Below are 19367 nucleotides of genomic sequence, written 5' to 3'. Positions count from 1 at the left end.
GATAACAATATTGCAAACACTGGTGCTGGAAAATTGCCCAAAACAATGACATTAAAACAGGAAGGTACACTGTTACGCAGGGACTTTCCGCAAGAACTGCGGAGAGGCTCACCACTGCTTGCGTCTCCAGCGCCCATCTCTTCTTTGACCTGCTGCTCACCGTTGACCTGCACCGTCGAGGAGGCATCGGCGGCGGTATCCTTGTCCACAGGCTCCTGCTTCACCTGGACTTGTGGTGCGCTGTTGTCCCCTTCCTCCATTGTGCCGTCTTCCTCTTCTTCCTGTTCCTCTTCTTTCACTTCTTCGTCCTGGCATACATAGCAAGGAAAACAAGAAAGCACAGTGCATATTATTCAAACACGCTCACAGTTTGCACAACTTCGAATTAAACACCAATAAAATAATTAACGTCAAGGCTTGGGCTAGTCTGCACTCCTCTGCCAAAATCGTCAAAGGGCCAGTAAACAAATTCAAACTATTTCTTTTTTTACATCAACCAAACAGCCTAAACGACTTAACAGCAAAGCACCAGGTGTCTTGCAGACACTCCAATTCGAGAAACAATACTAGCATCCCTCACCAGCATCTGCCCAATCCTCCTCTGTAAGGAGCACGTGCAACCAGCCTCCTTTTCCCCTTTTACGGCAGCGTGACAGCCTAGTTGCGGGGACAGCCGCACGCTCTCTCTGACACCGGCCTAGGAAGGAGGAGGTCGAACCCGCAACCCCCTATGAGCAGAGGACAACAACGGCCAAGGAGTAAGCGTCTACCTTTGTTTTCTGTAGTATCTCCTCGAGACTTTTACACATTATTGCTTACGTATAGCAATAAAGTGCGCTGTTGACCTAGCCTGTTGCCTTATTCGCCCAAACTCGTGTAGCTGCAATGAGACAACCAATGGATAGGAGACGTTAATTGTGTACGGTACGACTGTGTGCGGCTGGAACATTAGCTAGGCTTCTGCATTAGCCGCACATAGGACGAACTCCCTACATCTGGCGCCCAACATAACGAATTTGGCAACGCGGCTAGTGTTGTGGACGCGAGCGACTACAGGCGCTCCGCCACACATATGATAACAGGCATGCCGGAATTCCAATATTTGTCAATGTTGTCTGATGTCGCGTCGCAGAGTGGCGATCCTTTGGCTAACGCGGGGACACTGTTAGGACTTTCCGAAAGCGTAGATTTTGGTGGTTTCACGCGGGATGATCAGAAGAGTGAAGAGAGCGTGTTACCAGTGATTAGGCCTACGCCGAAAAGAGTCACGCATGACGCTCCGGCACCTCGCGGCGCGAACAGAGAGGCGCCGCCACAAGCTGTTTCGACACGCGGCGCAACGGTAGGCGAGTCTGCGGACAACAGTTTGCCCTCGAGCGAGGTACTCTTGTGAAATATCGTGTGAATGCAGTACACACTATTGATCGCCGACAATGTTTATGCGAACTCCACTTTACTCTTTCGCAGAACTCCACGTTGTGGGAATTGAGGCTAGCTCGCTGCCATTGCTCGGGCTTTGCCGCCTTTTCTGCCGTTCTCATGTCCCGACATGGCTCCCTTCCTCCACTGTCTGCCCCGCTGGGAGAGCGAGGAGTGACGCTTAACCCCTCACACCCAGTAGCAGATGTGGACTGTGGCGCTGCGCGCAAGATCTACCGAGAGGTTTCGCGCGCGTGCGTCGGGAGAGAGTCAGATTCTTCGGGACAGCTTACGGTGAGCGCACATTCCCTTTTTTGTCCGTCGACTCCCGTTGTTTGGGGCTCGTCGGACTTTGCTGATGGCGCCTTGCGCTCGATGCGAACGGTCACTTTTTGTTGCCCCTTTGCGTAGGCTCGACCGAAGGGCGGTACGGCGTCATAGTGCATGGCCAAGCTAAGCCGACCCGTCTCCCTCCGGAGCTAACGTGAGCGCCTTTGCCCTCGCTCGAGCAACCGGGCCTTGGTCCCGGTATCTCTGTGAATCACTTTTATCCCGGAGACGTGCTCGTGGCACCCTGTGTAGTACTTTTTGCCCGTGGCGTGGATAAGCCCATTTGCTTTCCCGCCGTGCCTTTGCAACGGGTTGTACTGCATTTTTGTGTTACCACAGATAATAAAGTGTTGCGACCTTGAGCAGTATCGTGTTCTCGCCACAACAACGGTTAACGCGTGCCCTGCGGCTCGCTAAGACAGGACCCACGCTAGTGGCCGCACTCCTTCAGGATACGTGTCACTACAACGTATGCGCACATGGCTTATTAGTGTAGTTACCTAACAACTGATCATTCGTTGACTTGGCTATCTAGTGAAGACTACTTCTATGGCTTTCACAGTCGTTCATAAAAATTTTTTGGCGTCAAAGCACAGCATAGTAAGTAACACTTCAGGCTTTCAAACGACATGAAGACGAACCATATCGCCAACGGACACATGTCCTGCCCCTGGTTTTACCGCTGCCCAAATAGAGGCGAGCAGCGGGGAATAGGGGACAAATTCTGCTGTCTCACGCACAAAAAAAAAATTGCCCCCTTCTTTATGAAGTGAAAGAAGATGGCAGCTCAGCGTGAAATGCACAGAAAAACTGGGAACAACAAAGCTGCTGATTATATAAAAAAACAACGTAGGATACATAAATGCAACGAAAACATGCATTTACCACGCCGCTAGGTTGACCCTAGCACAGCTTTGACACGACAATTGCGTGGGGGAATTACTTGGTCATTGGGTGCGTGCCCATGACAAGCATTGACGTTCCGTCACATTGCCAATGTGGGCACAGTCATAGCAACGAAAAATCCCCGGGCATATCAACCCTCAAATATGCACCGCTGAGGCTGTGCCTTCAGTTTTCGTACTCCCATTTAACAGCCAAGAAAGGAGGCTACGTCACGTTGCCAATGTGGGCACAGTCATAGCAACGAAAAATCCCCGGGCATATCAACCCTCAAATATGCACCGCTGAGGCTGTGCCTTCAGTTTTCGTACTCCCATTTAACAGCCAAGAAAGGAGGCTACCCTTTCCTCCATTGGATAGTTCTTTAGTGAATTGCCCTTTAAAGGGGTTCTGCATCACTTTTTAAGCACAGTCACAAAATGCTGCCTATCGGTGGTAAAGGCGCCAGAGCATACGTGGGCCACCTGGGACAGTCCGAAACTTACAACTGGTTCTTAGAGCCCACTAGAAATTTCTCCGTCCGCTCTTTACAAATAATGCCAGAAAGCCAAAGTCCACAGACATTGGCTGATTCGAGAACTGTGCACTGCCTACATGCTGTAGTGGTTGACATGTGTTCATGAATGCGCTTGCAAACAAACTAGATTAAATTGCGCCGTAAAATGGACCCAGGTTGTTGCCTTTGTCAAGCCCCCATGACTCGACACGCTAACTAATACGAAAGAAAAGAGAAAGCGCCTAAAGTGTGCACCAAAAATTCCCGCGACTCAGCTTGCATTTGATTACCGAATCATTAAATATCTGTGATGATGTCACTCAGTCACTTATTTGGAAAGTCTTGCAGGACCCGTGAAACCATGAAATTTCCAAGAGCCGAAGGCATGTCCCGGCTTACCTGCTTAGACGAGTCGTCGTCCTGATTGCAGCTATCGTCGCCGCTGCCACCAAGGTTGGTGGCCGAACTCTGCGACTCGTCCCCTTCGTCGACACTCTTTAAGGCAGCACCTGGCAATTAGAAATCATGGGAGGTCAATTTTTTTTATTCGTACAAAGTGACCAGAGACGCAAGCAACGCCTCTCCCTCGAAAAAGGCTTCTCACAAGGCAGGGTACAGCTAACAGTGCATGCACAGTGGTGAAACCTACACAAAAAGTCGCCCCGCCCCGACCAGATGGATCAACGAGCTAAATATCCATCTGGATACGAGTGTTGCAGTTTGCATTCTTTTTAATGGCTAGACTAATGCCACATTCTACGCACTGGCGATGTATAATTATTGATATGTGGGGTTTAACATTCCAAAACCACCATGATTACGAGTGACGCCGTAGTGGAGGGCTCCAGAAATTTCGTCCTCCTGGTATTCTTTAATGTGCACCCAAATGTGAGCACACGGGCCTACAAAATTTACGCCTCCATCGAAAATGCAGCTACCCCAGCCGGGATTTGATCCCGCGACCTGCGGGTCAGCAGCCGAGTACCTTAGCCACTAGACCACCCAGGCGGGGCGCTGTATATTGCAATGTAGCACTTATGACAGTAATAAGCAGCTGGAGGCAGCACAAACTATCTTTCTCCACCATCGAGCGTGGAAGACAGGGAGCTGGACTAAGCTCGAAAGTGTGGAAAATCAAACCCGCACCATCAAACTGAAACAACATGGCACTGCCCTGAAGTTTGCGTCAATGTCTCGTCAGCGTGCCCCGGAGATGCCCTTTCCTTAATGCACAATTATCACGAAGACATCAACACTCACTGCTTGACATGAGCTTACATAACTCATCGAGAGGCAAGATACACGAATGGTCAGATTAATTGAATCTCCTGCATAATAAATGCATCATTCAACTACATTTTGCCGAGTACTGTTCATTGCGATCCCTGACCACACAGCGCCACCATACTCGATGAGTTGTCTGATGTGCCACTAGCCCCGTCAAAAGTATGTTTCCCCATGAACAAAAGTGAACCAAAAACTAAGTCTGCATCATATTTCCAGCACGAAATCTGATTCTATTTATGAAAGGAATGAAAATGAGTAACTCCAAACCAGATATGCCCATACAAGTTAAAGAGATATCCTATTACAAGTTGCTATTTATGATAGAACACACGAATGACTTATTACGACACATTGTTGCAGAAATAACTAGTTCCCTGAAAGTAACGTGTATTTCTGACATATTTAAAGACGAGTTCTTCACAGGTGGCGTCTCAAAGCCAAGTCCCTGGTTTAAGATAAGCAGCTGCAGGCGCAAATCAAAATCGAAGCTGACGTCGCTATCGTTAAAAAGCGATCTTGCGATATCACTTCCCAAACTATAACCGCCGGGCTGGTCCGGAACACAGGTAGGAACACGTGCGCAGCGCTTACCCGATAACATTCACGATCCGCTACGAACGACAGCGCGTAATCTACACCACGTAATCACAACTATCACTGTTCAGAAGTGATGGCGGACCAGCTCTGAACAGTTATTTCACTTTGCGAACGCGTCAATTAGTGATCAAGGCACACAGCAAGCGGCATTAGCTAGAACGAACGGGTGGGAAAGTTTTTTTTTTTTTCTCAGCGCCAGAACCTTCATTTTCGGTGTTACGCGAAGCGTCGCACCACGAACACGTCTACAACAGCGGGCAGCCGCGCTTTTAGTTAATTTTTTTTTCTAGAAGCGTCGCCGGTGTTCCCAAAGACCGGTCAAAAAATGGCGGATAGCATAAGCCTCCCCCCCCCCATGTTCCCGATACTAAAACGCCGGGCCGCAACTGCAAACCCACTCGCGACACACCGTCATCAGCAAATAAACCACCACAAGGCTTACACGAAATCGAAGTCGCGACGCTAGCGGAGTTCCCCGAAAATTCTCGATCAAACGCGAAGCCGGCATTATAAAAAAACCTACAAAAGCTACGCAGCAAAAAAAAAAAATTAAAAAGAAAACGTGGCGCGACACCTACAATCGGGGATTTCGCCGGCAGATTTGTTCGTCTAAAACACAACTCAAATCAGGATTACGTCTGTTCCACGGCCGGTACGGCTCCCGAGACGGGCAATCTAAGGATTCAAGTGACACAGCGCGCGATCGGGGCACGCAAGCACACGCAAACGAAAGGCTTCACAGGACGCCATGCGTAATCAATCTCCGCACAGCCCTCTCTCGAAAGGAGGTGGCTCGTAAAATCCGATACTCACGATGTTGTAGGGAGTTTCGGGTGAAACTTGAAACTGCGCGATCGGCGAACACAATGAGGTAATCGTGGCTCAAGTATCGAACGTAATATAAAAAAAAAGCGGAGCCACTCAGCAGAACTGCGGTACGCGCTGCCGAGGTAGAGGCTGACGGTGCCTAGCCACAATCCAGCCGGTAGTCGGTGTGGCGCACGCGCAAGCACGCGCGGCACTATACTGACTTCGGAACTTTTTTTTTTTCTTTTTAGTCCAAGTGGCTTACACACCGACACGCGAGGGCCAAAGTGACGAAGGTTACGATGAAGTTTTTCTGCCGAAGAGCTGACGATATTGCAAAATCAGCATCTGCACTCGCGCAACCGGCATGCGTGGAAGGCAGGGCGCGCGACGGCAGAGCCAACTTCCACACTCGAACATCTTTAGTAAATAGCAGCTGCGAGCAACACTGGTGCGCACGACACGAAAACTGATCACCGTGCGTCTCAACGAAACGAGGCCGTTCCACGGCGAGAAAACGTTCACAAACGAGCCGGGGTTAGAGGACTAGCGCAGTCGCCAGTTCCGCGCCCGGCTGTTGCAACCCCGCGGCTAAGCAGCTAAGCCTAACGGCGCTCAGTCGCCGAAAGCCGGCGCCGCTTCGGTATGAATGAGCGGCGTACGCGGGGGCGGCACAGAGTGCCGGGACCAAGTTCTTCGGCGTGTTCCCGACGGCCGTACTCACCCGAATTGGCCCCGGACTCACCCGAGTCGATGGCATCCTGCAGTCGTTTGACGAGCACCGCTTTGTTGCCCTTTGTATCTAGGCCTCGCGCTTGCAGTTCGGCCTTCAGCTCTACCACCTTGAGTTTGCCAATATCCACATCACTCATCGTCGGCGCTCACACTGTCGGGACGCCCACGAGAGGAACAGGCACGCCGTCGCTCTGCGAGCAATGGGCGTATTTTTTGTTGTGTCGCGTTAGCCGCTTGTTTACCTAAAGGCGCCCCCACCAGAGATACATACACACACTTAACCACACGTCTTTTTTCGGGTGATACAAAATGGTGGTCAGAGAAGGGGGACTTCGCGATTGCGCCGCGAGTTTTTGAAACAGTGCCACCGATTGGCCGCTGTGAGCGCGCCAACCAGCATCCAGCCAATAAGCATGCGTCTCTCAACGTAGCAGCGTAGACGCTTCCTTTTCTGCTACGCAAGTTTTCTTCCATAGCGGCATAGGTGGCGCTTGCAATGAGCTACTTTTGAAATATTTTTAACAGCACTTTTTTTTATTTTAGGTTTGTAATTCAAATAACTACTTGTGGTAAAACTTCGTACTTACCACTGAGTGACCACACCAAGACAGATACATTGCTCAGTTTATAAAACATTTTTCTTGCGACACAAACATGAGAACTGCCTAAAATTCTTCGTAAGGCACCTTCTGTATGTAAAAAAAAAAGCACACACATTTGAATATATATGTGTCTGTGTGTGTATAATGCTAAACAACATCACAGCGACCATTTTACAAATTAGAAAACTTGGGTGGTTCTTTTTCCTTCGCCATCAATGCCATGGCAGACTTCATTAGGTCCTCGGATTGCAGCATACACATGTTCCAGCAAGCCTGAAAAAAAGAAAAAAAAAGAATGTGTGCCTGTACAACATTATTGGGGAAAAAAAAATTAAAGGGATGTCAGATGCAAGCATAGGGCTTGGCATCAGCAGAAGTTGCAAGAAACAGACAACCCAAAAGGGTTACATGGCATGTTTCACTATAATATCGGTGTAATATGGTGCATTGCTGACAGTGTGGTTAAGCCGAATTGTCATCAAATTGCTGAAAAGTGACTGGCACCCTTCTGCAACCTGCATAAGGAAGCCAAGCACAGTTAAAGAATTTCATCTGGATCAGGCCCGAACGTGATCAAAGTGCACATTTGACATGGCAGCGTATGGTCAGAACTGAATGCTCAATTATCAATACTAATATACATAATAGGGCGCACTTGGGAGTGTATTTTGTTCTAGGTTATTTTACAAAGCAACAATCACTTAAACAAGCACGCTGACAGCACTTTAAAGGGACCGACAACTGCCCAGAACACGAAATGAGGCGACTGCATGGATGGAAAGATTGTCCCTCTTAGTGACTCAAACCAACTCTGTTTTTCTTATAAGAAGTGGAGTTATATTTTTATGTCTTCATTAAAAATCGCAAAAAAATGGCCTGTGGCACCATTTGGTGGCAGAAACTTCAATTATTCGATGTACCCTGACACGTGACCGCAGACTAGTGTGTGCGATAAAAAATTTGCTTGTTAGTACTGAAATATTGTTGGCTTCTTAATAGTAAAAGACACTACTCTGAAGAATGTACATATAGGCCTGCGTTGTACGCATTAAAGTGGTGCTGCCTTCACGTGACGTAATGACCCCATGCTCACCAGCGCGTCTTGAGCAACTCTTCTGCGTGCTCATGAAACCATGCACGCAGTTTTCAGGTTGGTAAGATTTTGGATTTCTACCTACACTTTGTCTTAGAAATGAAGTGCACTGCTACTCAGCACAGCCACGCATATGTGCAGTGATGTTCTCGATGACTAGGTTTGGCTCGCGTATCGAGACAGTAACGACAACGGGACAAGCCAACCACGACGCAGGCGCTACAAACTTGGGTGCAGGCGCACGCAATGCTGTACAAACAAAAGGAAGCTGTATAAAGCCGCATCGTTTCATTGTAACGTCTCATTCCTTTAAAAAACAGTCGTAAAGCTCAGAATAAACGTGGTGAAGTACAGTTACAGGAACTCCTGCGAAAGCAGAACAACAACAGCATGTACAAGTCACTAGAGGGGCTAACAGCATGGCTGAAATTCTGAGCATTTCTGGACAAAAAAAGACATCAGTGTTCAGAGCCTTTGAGATAGAAAAATACTGCTTAGAAAGTAACTATCTGTTTCTGGGATTAACTATTGCAGCTACATAAACTACGAAGGGTAAGCTTTCTGTCGCACAAAAAAAAAACTGGGTAAAAAAAAATCAGTTGCCAGTCCCTTTAAAATGATTTGGCTAATTTTCTGAAAGTAGAATTTTTTTTTTCTGCAAACATGGACATCATGCAAGCAACATGCCACATTATAGATCAAAGTGTAAAAATTCAGGGTACATTTCTCACACTAGTTTTTTTCCTTCCATGGCTTTCTTATTTACAAGAAATCCTGCATAAAAACACCATGTACTGCAATGTGCTCACTGCCAATATAAGTTTGACAAAGAAAATGAAAGAAATTGCAACGTAAATGCAACACGTAAAATTAGTGTGATGCAAGGGCAGTAATCACTTACGGTCAAATAGCACATAGACCTTCACACATAACATGGCGCTTTCAAAAAAGCCCCATGTTATGACAATCTAGATAACCAAGTAAGAATCATAGCACAGACTCTGCTGCTGCTGTTATATCAACTATGACCTCTCAAAGGGCCCAACTTGTAACATACCACATTACAGATGGTCAATTATCACAAAAGTGAGATAAACCATTAATGGCCAGATGAATGACTACCTCTGGTGCTTAGCATCAGGTAAAAGATGAGCCCAGCACGGGGAGCATAAAATGCCCCTGTCGGTGTTGGACACAACTTTAGTCGAAACAAGCTAGCAGTTTAGCCAGGTTTCACGAACGCAGCAGAAGAAGCTAATATGCAGATAGTGTCTACTCCTTTAAATTGAGACACTCGTCATGATCGAGTGTCAACAAATACATCAACTTTATGTGACTTGACACCACAGTTCTAATGACCAAATTTTCAGCGAGTGGGTGTGTTAAGATAATTTACAGTATCGCTTACAGCAATTAACTTGTAATGAAAATTAAATAATTATGCACTTATTGTACAATCACTCATGGCATAATTGTTTAATAAACCAAAATGAGTGAACCATTTAAATTACATGCAATAGTTATGTGCTGACCGCACACATTCCTAAAGAGTCTTTTTTTTTTCTGATTCTTGTTGAAACAGTTTACGTCCAATGCCTCGTTAAACACACTACCGTCTTCACCAAAGTGATTGCGTGTATTATAATGTCCAACCAGATATAATATAAAAGCTTTTTTTTTGCATCAAGAATGGTTAATTTACCATTAAGCCAGTATTTGCGGTTCTCTTGTGGCCAATAGTGCACAGAAATGGCCAAAGCAAGTTGGGTTGACAAACGGGGATGCTTGATTGGAGAGTTACACAAGCAAGCGCTTTTGTATGACCCTTTCAGTGCATGCACGTCTTACACAAAAGCCCACAGAGTACAAAAAGCGGCAGCAAGATACCATGTAGCGAAGGCCCTCGTTGACGCCGTGGTCCCTGGAGTAGACGAGGTGCACCTTGCTGCCCTGCACAGCTACTGGACTCTTGGAAGCGATCTGCTTGGCCAAATCCAGAGCCGCAGCCATCATCTGGGCCTTGTCCGGAAACACTCGGCTCACCAAACCTGCCTGGAACAGATGCAGTTTCATGATAGAACGAACTGATCAAATCACAGGCAATTCCTTGGAGAGGCCAGATTGGCAGGTATTTTGCCACAGAAGGCCATGTTTTGGTCCGGATGTCAATCTCATCGCCATACGAGATACTCATCCGAATATGTAGAAACGGCCATATTTGGCAAAATGCCCACCAGTGTGGCCTCTCCAAGGTGTTGCCTGTGGCTTTATCACTTCAACCAAATAATGCAATAAAGCGATGACTAAGCACAGCTGGTTCACATAAAAGTTCTTGATTATGACACTGCTGATTGAAAGTTTAGGTCAAGTCCCGATGTTCTTTGAATCGGCACACAATCGAAAACTGAAACGGCGCAAGCAAAAAAGAAATAAAAAATTTGGCAGTATTCACATAATAACAGCGCCAATAACGACGGACAAGAAAAGAAGGAGACAGACAGCGGCACTGCAATGTGTCTCCTTTTTTTTTCTTGTCCCTCGTTATTGGTGCTGTTTTTATGTAAATAATGTCGTACCAACTCGCCCAAGCAACAACATTAGCTAAATTTGGAAGCCCATGCACTCCCCGATGCTTCAATGAAAAAGTGCATGCCCCCCCCCCCCCCTCCCCCCCAAAAAAAAGCACTTTTTATAGGCACATTATGTCCCATGACAGTAACACCTTTTGATGTTTGGTATGCTTCACTGCATAACGTTTTTTCATTGTGGCAGAGCTGATCCATGTTTTCCCCCTTTTCCATGAGGTGGCTGTAAAGCTTTTGTTGCAGTTTCATACAACATATGCACAAGAGCATACCTTTCGTAGGCTTGCATTTGCATAGCTAGAAAGGACAAACATAACTAGAAATGGGTCGATTGTGACGGCAGACAGCACAATTCATTGCTAAGCTGTTAAAATGGAAGTGTTGTGGTGCTTTCATTTAACCAGCTTCGGCCAGGTACAAATGAAAGGCACCTATTTGATGCAGCATGTTATGACCCCCCCCCTTCTTTTTCTCTATTGGTGGGAAACACTGGTTAACACACGCAGAATTTCTTCTCAAAGACATTCTGTGTATCCATGACAATAAGAAATCTTCCCTATGGGAGTCAATTACGCCTTTGAAACATCACCAAAACTTGACCCCCAATATGGGGTCGAAAAATCATTGAAGCACGACTTCAACAATATCAGAGAGCTAAAAATAATTTTTGAAGAGTCAGCATGCAAACATCGGCTTAAGTGTTAAAATCAAAGCAATGTTAGACCTTGGCTTCTATAACATAGTCAAGAGCCGAGTGCCTCTTTTCATGCACAGTAAGAAAAGAAAGGACTATATGAAGAGTCTTTTTATTGCACAAAAACCTTGCGTTATCGCAGAGCACACCATAGGCAGAGAGTTTTCATATTCCCGGAGGAAGCGGGGTGCCTGACTTGCTCTTTCACATTCCGTAAGTGTGTGTGTGTGCGTCTGGAGAGAGGGAAAGACATCGCAAGTATTGAGACAATAAATAGATGCCTTGCCAGTTGCATAAAAAAAACTTTCATCTTCCTGACGCATACATCCTGTTTTTATTTTGCACAAGAGCAGTGCGAATGTCGCAATTTTCGTCATCCTGTGACCTCTTTCTCAATGCAACTTATGGCAATAGACTCCCCTACTTGTAACTGCCCCATGAGCCAAATTTTAAAATCCTTAAAGAAAAAGGAGCGGCCATAAGGACTGCTCTGTGAAATAGCTGCAACAAAGGGTGAAGAACAGTCTGTTGGCAATGAACGAGAGCCTAAGCCAAGCTCTCATAAAATATCCCTAACCCTGGGCAAACACCATGGGGTGGTCTGCCCACCAGCCCCTCCGTACTCTGCACCTACGGAGCACACAGAAAGGGAGCACACAGTCACAAGTAGGGTGCACATGTAATATCAGCGCAACATAAAATTCTCAGCTAGAAAGTCGTGAGCACACAGTCTTCAAGAAAGGAAAACAAGCAGAGCCCGATGACGATTACTGCTGCCTGCAAGAAAACACCCCAAATACACCTACTTTACAGCGAGACAAAAAAAATGCCCCAATGGGCAAAACTGTTTTTCAACTGTAATGCAACAGAACCCTTTAGAGCTTCCCCAGGAAACTACACTGCCTGGACAGACAATACAGAAGATCGAGGAATGGGCTAGCAGTGCAGGTGAGGACACCGACCTGGTGAGCCTCCGCGGCTTGCATCTTTCGAGCTGTGAAGACGAGTTCGTTGACAAGGCTGGCACTGCCAATGACCCGCGGAAGCCTCTGCAGCGTGCCGACGTCTGCAGCCAAGCCAAGGTCAACTTCCTGCAGAGACATGTTTCGGTACAGAGTTTCTTACACTAGAGGGAACTGTGCTGCTGTAAACACTCAGCCACCACGGGAATGATACAGCCTATTTAAATCAACAGACGATGCAGCTAATTTATTATGATTTAAGTGCAAAGGATTAAAGTCAACAAAAAAAATGGCATATCCACAAAGTGAATGATGACGAGTGGCAGAAGCAGTGGGATCGTTTGACGTTACTGTAAATCACCCTTGACATTGACCACTCACGCATGTAAACGAGTGCCAAGAGGTGTACAGTTATATACAATCTTTACTTGTGATAACTGGCATGTTGCGTCAAGTTGTGAATTTCGTTTTGCCTTCATGATTACTGCTTTGTGGTATCGTATCTAGCCTAAAGTTGGCAAGAACGAGGACGATAACCTGGTGGTTGTTTCCAGTCATACGAAATACGCCGTAGAGCATACCGAGACGTCATATACTGCAAAAGCCGGTTGTTGTTCGCGATCATCATGAGTGTCATTGTCATGAGATATAGTGGGTACCTTGCATGCGCTGTGCCGTGATGGCAGATGTGTGATCTGGAACTCACTTGTGCTTCATCGTCATCAGCATCATCATCATGGTTAGTGGCAGCTACAGCACACAACGCCAACAGACACGCCTCGACCTTAAGGGGTCACTAAAGGCTAATATGTATTAATCTGATGTTGAAATAGCGGTTCAGAAACCTTGTAGTGCTACTTTTCCGCCACAAGGAAGGGCTTATGTTGAAATAAAATCATGTTTCACTGGTCCGCATTGCGTTGGTGAATTTCCAATCCCCCGCCTAAAAGTTGTCTTTCCGACCCCACTGTTGCCATAACCGACGCTGCCAGCCTTTACTGTGCGATTGCCGGCACTAGCAGCGGCAGAGCGAAAGTAGTGGGCGCCGCAGCACCAACAACGGCCATTGAACAATTTCCTGCTTGCTTGGTTCAACTGCGCCCCTCTAGATGGCATTAACTATCCAGCCTAGCCAGATGAAAACAGAACTTTTGAAACCACTTGCACCCTTCCCCGTAGTAACGTCAGGCAGATCTTTCTTTCCATAAATCAAAGCAGCATTTTATTACGTCGCTTGATGCACGTAAGTCTTTTTTTTTCATTGCAGGTAGTTTGATTACTAGTGAATAATTGTAGTGGGACACCATCACGTCATTGGGATCAGTTCCAAAATGTCGCACACGTACCGCACGTCTTGCGATACATTTAGCTTAATTTCTCAGTAAGTAGGGCACCACTGTTGATAATATTGCCGTTCTAGATATTGTCATCATGTGAGCTTTATCTCTGACAAATTTTTATTTGCTTTTATATCCCTTTGAGAAGCTTCGCCCCTACAATCAACTTGCCCCAGGCAGGGGCCCAACCTACAACCTCTAGATAACGCAACCAATGCTCTACTTATTAGGCTACAGCAGTGGTTGCTTTCGCATCCACTTTATCGAGTGTGGTGCTGGCTAACATTCCCCTCATTACACAGGCATGAATACCTAATAAAGTGGATGAAATAGTGATCACCGTTGTAGCTCAACATAGAGAAGTCTGCAAAGGAAGACAAAGGAATGAAAGGCGTGTAAGCATAGCACAAAGTCCCCATTTCAGTTCTCAGCTTCTGTGCCCACAGCTGGTATGATCATAATCAATTCATATTACCTAATGTGATCACTGCATAGACAGTTTACTGTATGTGTAGCTTACTTCACAACAGCCATTTTCGTTAATCATCACAGAATAAAAATTTAGAAGCGTACTCATTAGACAGTGACGAAATGTACCTTGACTTGAAAATAGGCGTCGCTGGTGCAGTAGCGGATGTCACAGGCTGTGATCATGTCGACCCCTCCCCCGATGCAAGCGTTATGAACGGCTGCAATCACGGGCTTCGTACACTGAAACATCGCAAAGAATATGTGCAGAGAAGAGAACGATAACAAATATTAAAAAAAGGGGCAGCATAAAAAAGTAGGGAACGCAAAACGCTGGGTATCAAATGAAGCAATGCAATTTTGACACGACTACAGTCAGAAATAGACAGATTTCACTATACAAACGCTTATGCTCATGAAGAACGCTGCATTATATCTCCCCCCTTTACTGAACCTCGTGTCATATTCAAACAACCTGCTGCATGGCACAGTAACGTAGCCTGACGAAAAAGAAACTGGTGCAGCTTGCACAAATGATGCTAGACTGGAGCAAACAACAGAGCCAGATGGCCGCCCTTTTTTTTTTCTCGTAATTTCTCACTCTTTTTTTTACGTTTTTTTGTCTATGCATCTTTGCATTTTTTTCTTCCCTCCTCTCTTTTTCTAACCGTTTTCTTTTTTTCCCTTTCTCCCTCTACATATCTACTTCTTTCCTCTCTCTCTTTATATATATATATATATATATATATATATATATAATACCTTCTCTTAGATTTTTACGCTTCCTATCTTGATGTTCATCGTTTCTATACAATATTTGTGGCACTTTCTTTCTATCTCTTTTGCTCTCTTCCATTTCTTCCACTCTCTCTGCACTCATTCTCCCACACCCATCTAAAAAATTACAACCCACGCTAGACAAACCAGCGTAACGAGAGAGTGCTCGTCACGCAAATGCATTCAGGAAGTGTAGCAGAAAAAAAACAATGAAGAGAGCTATGATAGTTCTATGATGACGATGACGATAGTTCTCGCAACCACTCCACAAGGATTTGCCGATCAACAGCTCTGCTGCTAAAAGTGCAGTTACGTTGCATCTAATTACAAACATTATGTTGACATCGCAACATCTCCACCGGACAGATATTGAACCATGAGATGCTGGCAACGCACAGAGACGAAGGGCAAGGCGTCCATTCTTACTGCACACAGGTGAAAAACTCTCTCCTGGACTGTTGTGCATGACTGCAACGCAGTCATGCAGTGCAGCATGCGTGCAATGCGGGTACAATGCATTGAGATTGCAACTATAACCCAGCAAGAATGCCCCAGGTGTCCTCTGATCCCAGTAGGCATTCTGATACGATGCCTGAGGCATTCTCGCTGAGAAGGGTCTCTTAGCTGAAAACGACTTCTGCAGAATCCTCCTTGGTGGCGGAGGGGATGTGAAAAAGATGACTGATAACTATCCATTAGTAGCATGAAGCCACAATGTAATCAGCGACACCACTGTTCTAAATAGACGACTCGAGGCTATGACAGCTGAACAAACCTTTTCTATAGACGTGAAGGTCTCCTGATACTTAGTGATCAGGCCGTGGAGGTGACGCGCCTTCCTGGCCACATCGGGCTCCTCGTCACCAGATGACTGCGTCCCAAGACTGCCTGCCATGCTAGCCAAGTCCAGACCTGCGCAAGTGGGGTGGCTTATCCCTTTGCGATACAGCGCTTCGGTTTGGAGATGCAACTTCTGCCATTTATGTGCACTAGTGGCAAGAAAGAGACTACAAACACCAAGCCGATCATAATTGGTGTTACCTAATGTTTCTCTGTATCACTTTTGGAATGTGTTGCTACACACGATTGCTTTTTTTGAAGGCAGTACCGTGTTCAGCAAGACGCAAGAAGTGAGTAATTTTAAGAAGGGACTTCAAATGTTTTTTTTTTACCTTTCAAGAGAAATGCTCATGGCCAGTAAGTAACTTTTATGTAATTTGAGCACGTTTTTAATTTGGTTTATGGAAAAGCATTGTGGGACTGAGTGCACAATAGATAATTATTTCTGTAAAACAGACCATAATTCTTTGTGTCCATCGTGTCGTTTTTGCACTACATTATGAACTTCATCCGGCACCAGGAACAAGTCCTTCTGCAGGCCATAATTTAATCAATCAGTACCACTTGATTTATGTTTGTTCTCCAAATCCAAACCATAAAATTGCATAAATTTCATGAATTTATAGGCAGTTGCTCACAATGCATGTCACAAAAGATTATGTATTGTATGCAGCCACCAAAGGGAAACTCTTAACATCCAGTACAGATGCTAGCAACAGCAACTACGATAGCTATGTCGCAAGAGTGACCCCTGTCCAGTTGAAGTGACAACGGTGTAACGACGGCATGTCACACATCTTTTTTTCCTGCCCCTGAAACATAATTACAAACATCATAATGATATCTATTGGCCAGAACATGATATGAAAAATGACAGAGGTATGTCACATTACACAGCTGAGATGCTGGATAAAATCACTTGTGATTCAAGAATCACGATTCATTCGATCTTGCCCCTATCATGAAGGCTAAACTCGAGCTGCTGGTACTGCTGAACCCTGGCAATGCAAAAGCACAAATCCAAACACCAACCAATGCCTTCTGCGTGTACGTAGATTCAGTTTATGCTCTATTAACACGACAGACGTGATTGCGAACCAATCAGTCACGTGGGCAGGTGACGTGCTTCTGATCCCTCCGCAGCCAGAATTCACACGACAGGTAAGAATCCTCACTGAAATCCTCACTGCTAGTGAGGATTTCAGAAGAGTTCCTCGGCGATCACAACTGCGATTTGGGCCTCCATCGTTTCACGAACAGCTCCGTGCGGACCGAAGTGGAGACGCGGGAACAGCTGACGTATGGTGACGGAGTACACCATCCGCAGGCTCAAATCACGATTTCGTCCGTCGTGTGAATACAGCTTTACAGTCACCGAAGTCATAACATAAAAACATCTGTGCACCAAAGATAACCAAGTGATGCCTATCTTGCACTGCCCAGGCATAGCAACAGTTAGGAAGAAAACATGATTCCACCGCACACTTACCAGCCGTGAAGATTCGTCCAGAACCGCTGACAACGACAACACGACACTCTCGGTCATTCTGCAGCTGCTGAAAACATGCTGGAAGTTCCCTGCAAACGTATGTCGATAGTTTGGAGGAATAACTCAGAAAATTCCTTCTGACCCCCCTGCAACTGTGTGCAATGTCTCTACTGAAATGTTTAGTATGTCACACCTATGGCTGCATATGCTGTCTACATAATTGCTAAGGAAATCTTACAGATGTCACGGATTTGCCATATTCTCCTGTATTTTCTTGAACGGGAACATCAGCATACGTTTAAGCGCATTATTATATTGCCATTAGCAAGTAGTACTGCAAGTCTTGTAAAACTAGGGTTGTTCAACATATGCAAAAATGTTTCATTAATTTTAAACAAACAATATGCAATGCCTTGAACCTAAAACGGGTAGCCACTTCATGCAAAGTTTACGGTGACGCCGCACCACATTCTGCTGACGCAATACATATGGCACCGGTGCGAGAAAAGAGGAACTTGGAATGTCATTGCATTATTGAATGCGCAGCGTCAACTTTTTAGAACTTGAAGGAGGTGATGGTTACAGTAGCAGCCTGAGCATGGGAGAATCATAGTCTCTTTTTGACTGCCCGTTAGGGTATATAGTAGCGCAGGACACACCACAAACATACAGTGGCTCTCATTCAAAGGCCTAATACGGCACCCTGCTGAACATTTTTAACGACTGATTTTCGGAAAGACTAAACAACTTGTGACCGTATCGTTCAGCATAGATCACTAGTGTGAAGAAGAGAACAGACACCAAAAGATTTATTGAGACCAATGGATATAAAAAAATCGCAGGAGTTGCATTGTAAGAATGGTACGAAAACACACGAAGTCCTTGCAATGGCATACAGAATGTTTCAGTATGGTTCGTGGAAGCCAGTAGGAGGAGATGAAAGTATCAAAGAATATCAAAGAATAGAGGCATTTTACACTTGTGCACAATTAATGAACGAGTCTGCAGTTCCACATCTGTCTTGACACATAGCCAAAAAAAGTTTGATTTTACCCTGTGCATCTATAATATGACATGTTCAGGAATCTAACCTAAAGATGACCACGATATACCAGAGAACTAGTGCTGGTTTGTGCATACACGCAATGTGTGCAGTTCCCTCATTTCAGCTAAGGCGCTTTTTAATCCTGAAGCCGTATAAGTACCACCAAGATGCGCGAATCAAACTTAATTAAACACCATACTCTCGAACGCGACAAACATCGCGTACTTACGCCCAGAAGGCTGCGTTCATGGCGTTCAGTTTGTCGGGTCTGTTCATCTCGACCTGAAAGACGTGCTCGGAGGGCTTGGAGACGAGCAACGTCTCGTACGAGTAGTTTCCAGAGTCGCTCATCGTTCTTCGGGAGCCGAAGCTGACGTCCCCAAGACGTCTCCTCGAAGGAAGCAGCAAGACACGACCTGAAAGTAGAAGGCGCGAGCGTTCGCCGATTTAACTACGAATACGCACAGCTGACCGCCCGTGGCTCGATGCGTTCAAGGCTGTACTGCGAGTCGGCCGCTCAAGCCGAGAAGGAAAAAAAAGTAGGCACCGAGGCCAGATCTAGTGCGAGAGAGGAAGTGGTGTAAGAGGAGTTGCGTCTTACCGAGTGACCGGCAGAGTGTCATGTTCGTTGCCGACGATGCGAAGCGTAGCTCTCCGTTGCACGTCTACAGCTACGGCGCCGGAGGATGGAACGGGGCGAGTGGACCGGTAGCGAAAGCCACGGGTGAACAATCACACCGTACAGAAATGATAACAGATGCGAGATCGAGGGGCAACAAACTGCACAGTGTGGAAAGAGCAGCGATGTACCGACGTACTGCTACGGTACATGTTCAACCCTCCAAGGCCGGCTTTGGGCAGTTTCGTTTTCCCGAAAATCGTAGAATTTTTTTTTTTCTTC

At 46.0% G+C, this 19367-nt stretch overlaps 2 protein-coding genes across 5 annotated transcripts in view; both read right to left on the bottom strand.

Annotated features, from left to right (window-relative positions):
- LOC119164115 (heterogeneous nuclear ribonucleoprotein U-like protein 1) overlaps positions 1–6869 on the bottom strand; it is a 68085-nt gene extending 61216 nt beyond the window's left edge. For 2 of the 3 annotated variants that reach the window (XM_037416219.2, XM_037416222.2), the window contains exons 1-3: positions 6564–6869; positions 3548–3657; positions 113–308 (exon numbers count right to left, since the gene is read on the bottom strand). In XM_037416219.2, the coding sequence (XP_037272116.2) occupies positions 113–308; positions 3548–3657; positions 6564–6711 (454 nt within the window). In that variant the 5' untranslated portion in view covers positions 6712–6869. The remainder of the gene's footprint in view (positions 1–112; positions 309–3547; positions 3658–6563) is intronic. The other variant, XM_037416220.2, reaches the window with a different exon arrangement.
- Positions 6870–7194: 325 nt separating this feature from the next.
- The window catches only part of LOC119164114 (delta(3,5)-Delta(2,4)-dienoyl-CoA isomerase, mitochondrial), a 12256-nt gene continuing 83 nt past the window's right edge, over positions 7195–19367 (bottom strand). The window contains exons 1-8 of one of the 2 annotated variants that reach the window (XM_037416218.2): positions 19068–19367; positions 18696–18882; positions 17422–17510; positions 15868–16004; positions 14445–14558; positions 12511–12639; positions 10157–10321; positions 7195–7449 (exon numbers count right to left, since the gene is read on the bottom strand). The exon at positions 19068–19367 is cut by the window's right edge and continues 83 nt beyond it. In XM_037416218.2, coding sequence (XP_037272115.2) covers positions 7348–7449; positions 10157–10321; positions 12511–12639; positions 14445–14558; positions 15868–16004; positions 17422–17510; positions 18696–18882; positions 19068–19089 — 945 coding nt within the window. In that variant the 5' untranslated portion in view covers positions 19090–19367 and the 3' untranslated portion in view covers positions 7195–7347. Of the gene's footprint in view, positions 7450–10156; positions 10322–11641; positions 11782–12510; positions 12640–14444; positions 14559–15867; positions 16005–17421; positions 17511–18695; positions 18883–19067 lie in introns of those variants that run through there. The other variant, XM_075870994.1, reaches the window with a different exon arrangement.

This window comes from Rhipicephalus microplus, chromosome 8 (assembly GCF_043290135.1).
Source record: "Rhipicephalus microplus isolate Deutch F79 chromosome 8, USDA_Rmic, whole genome shotgun sequence".
Taxonomy (NCBI): domain Eukaryota; kingdom Metazoa; phylum Arthropoda; class Arachnida; order Ixodida; family Ixodidae; genus Rhipicephalus; species Rhipicephalus microplus.
This window is presented reverse-complemented; position numbering and strand designations above follow the sequence as displayed.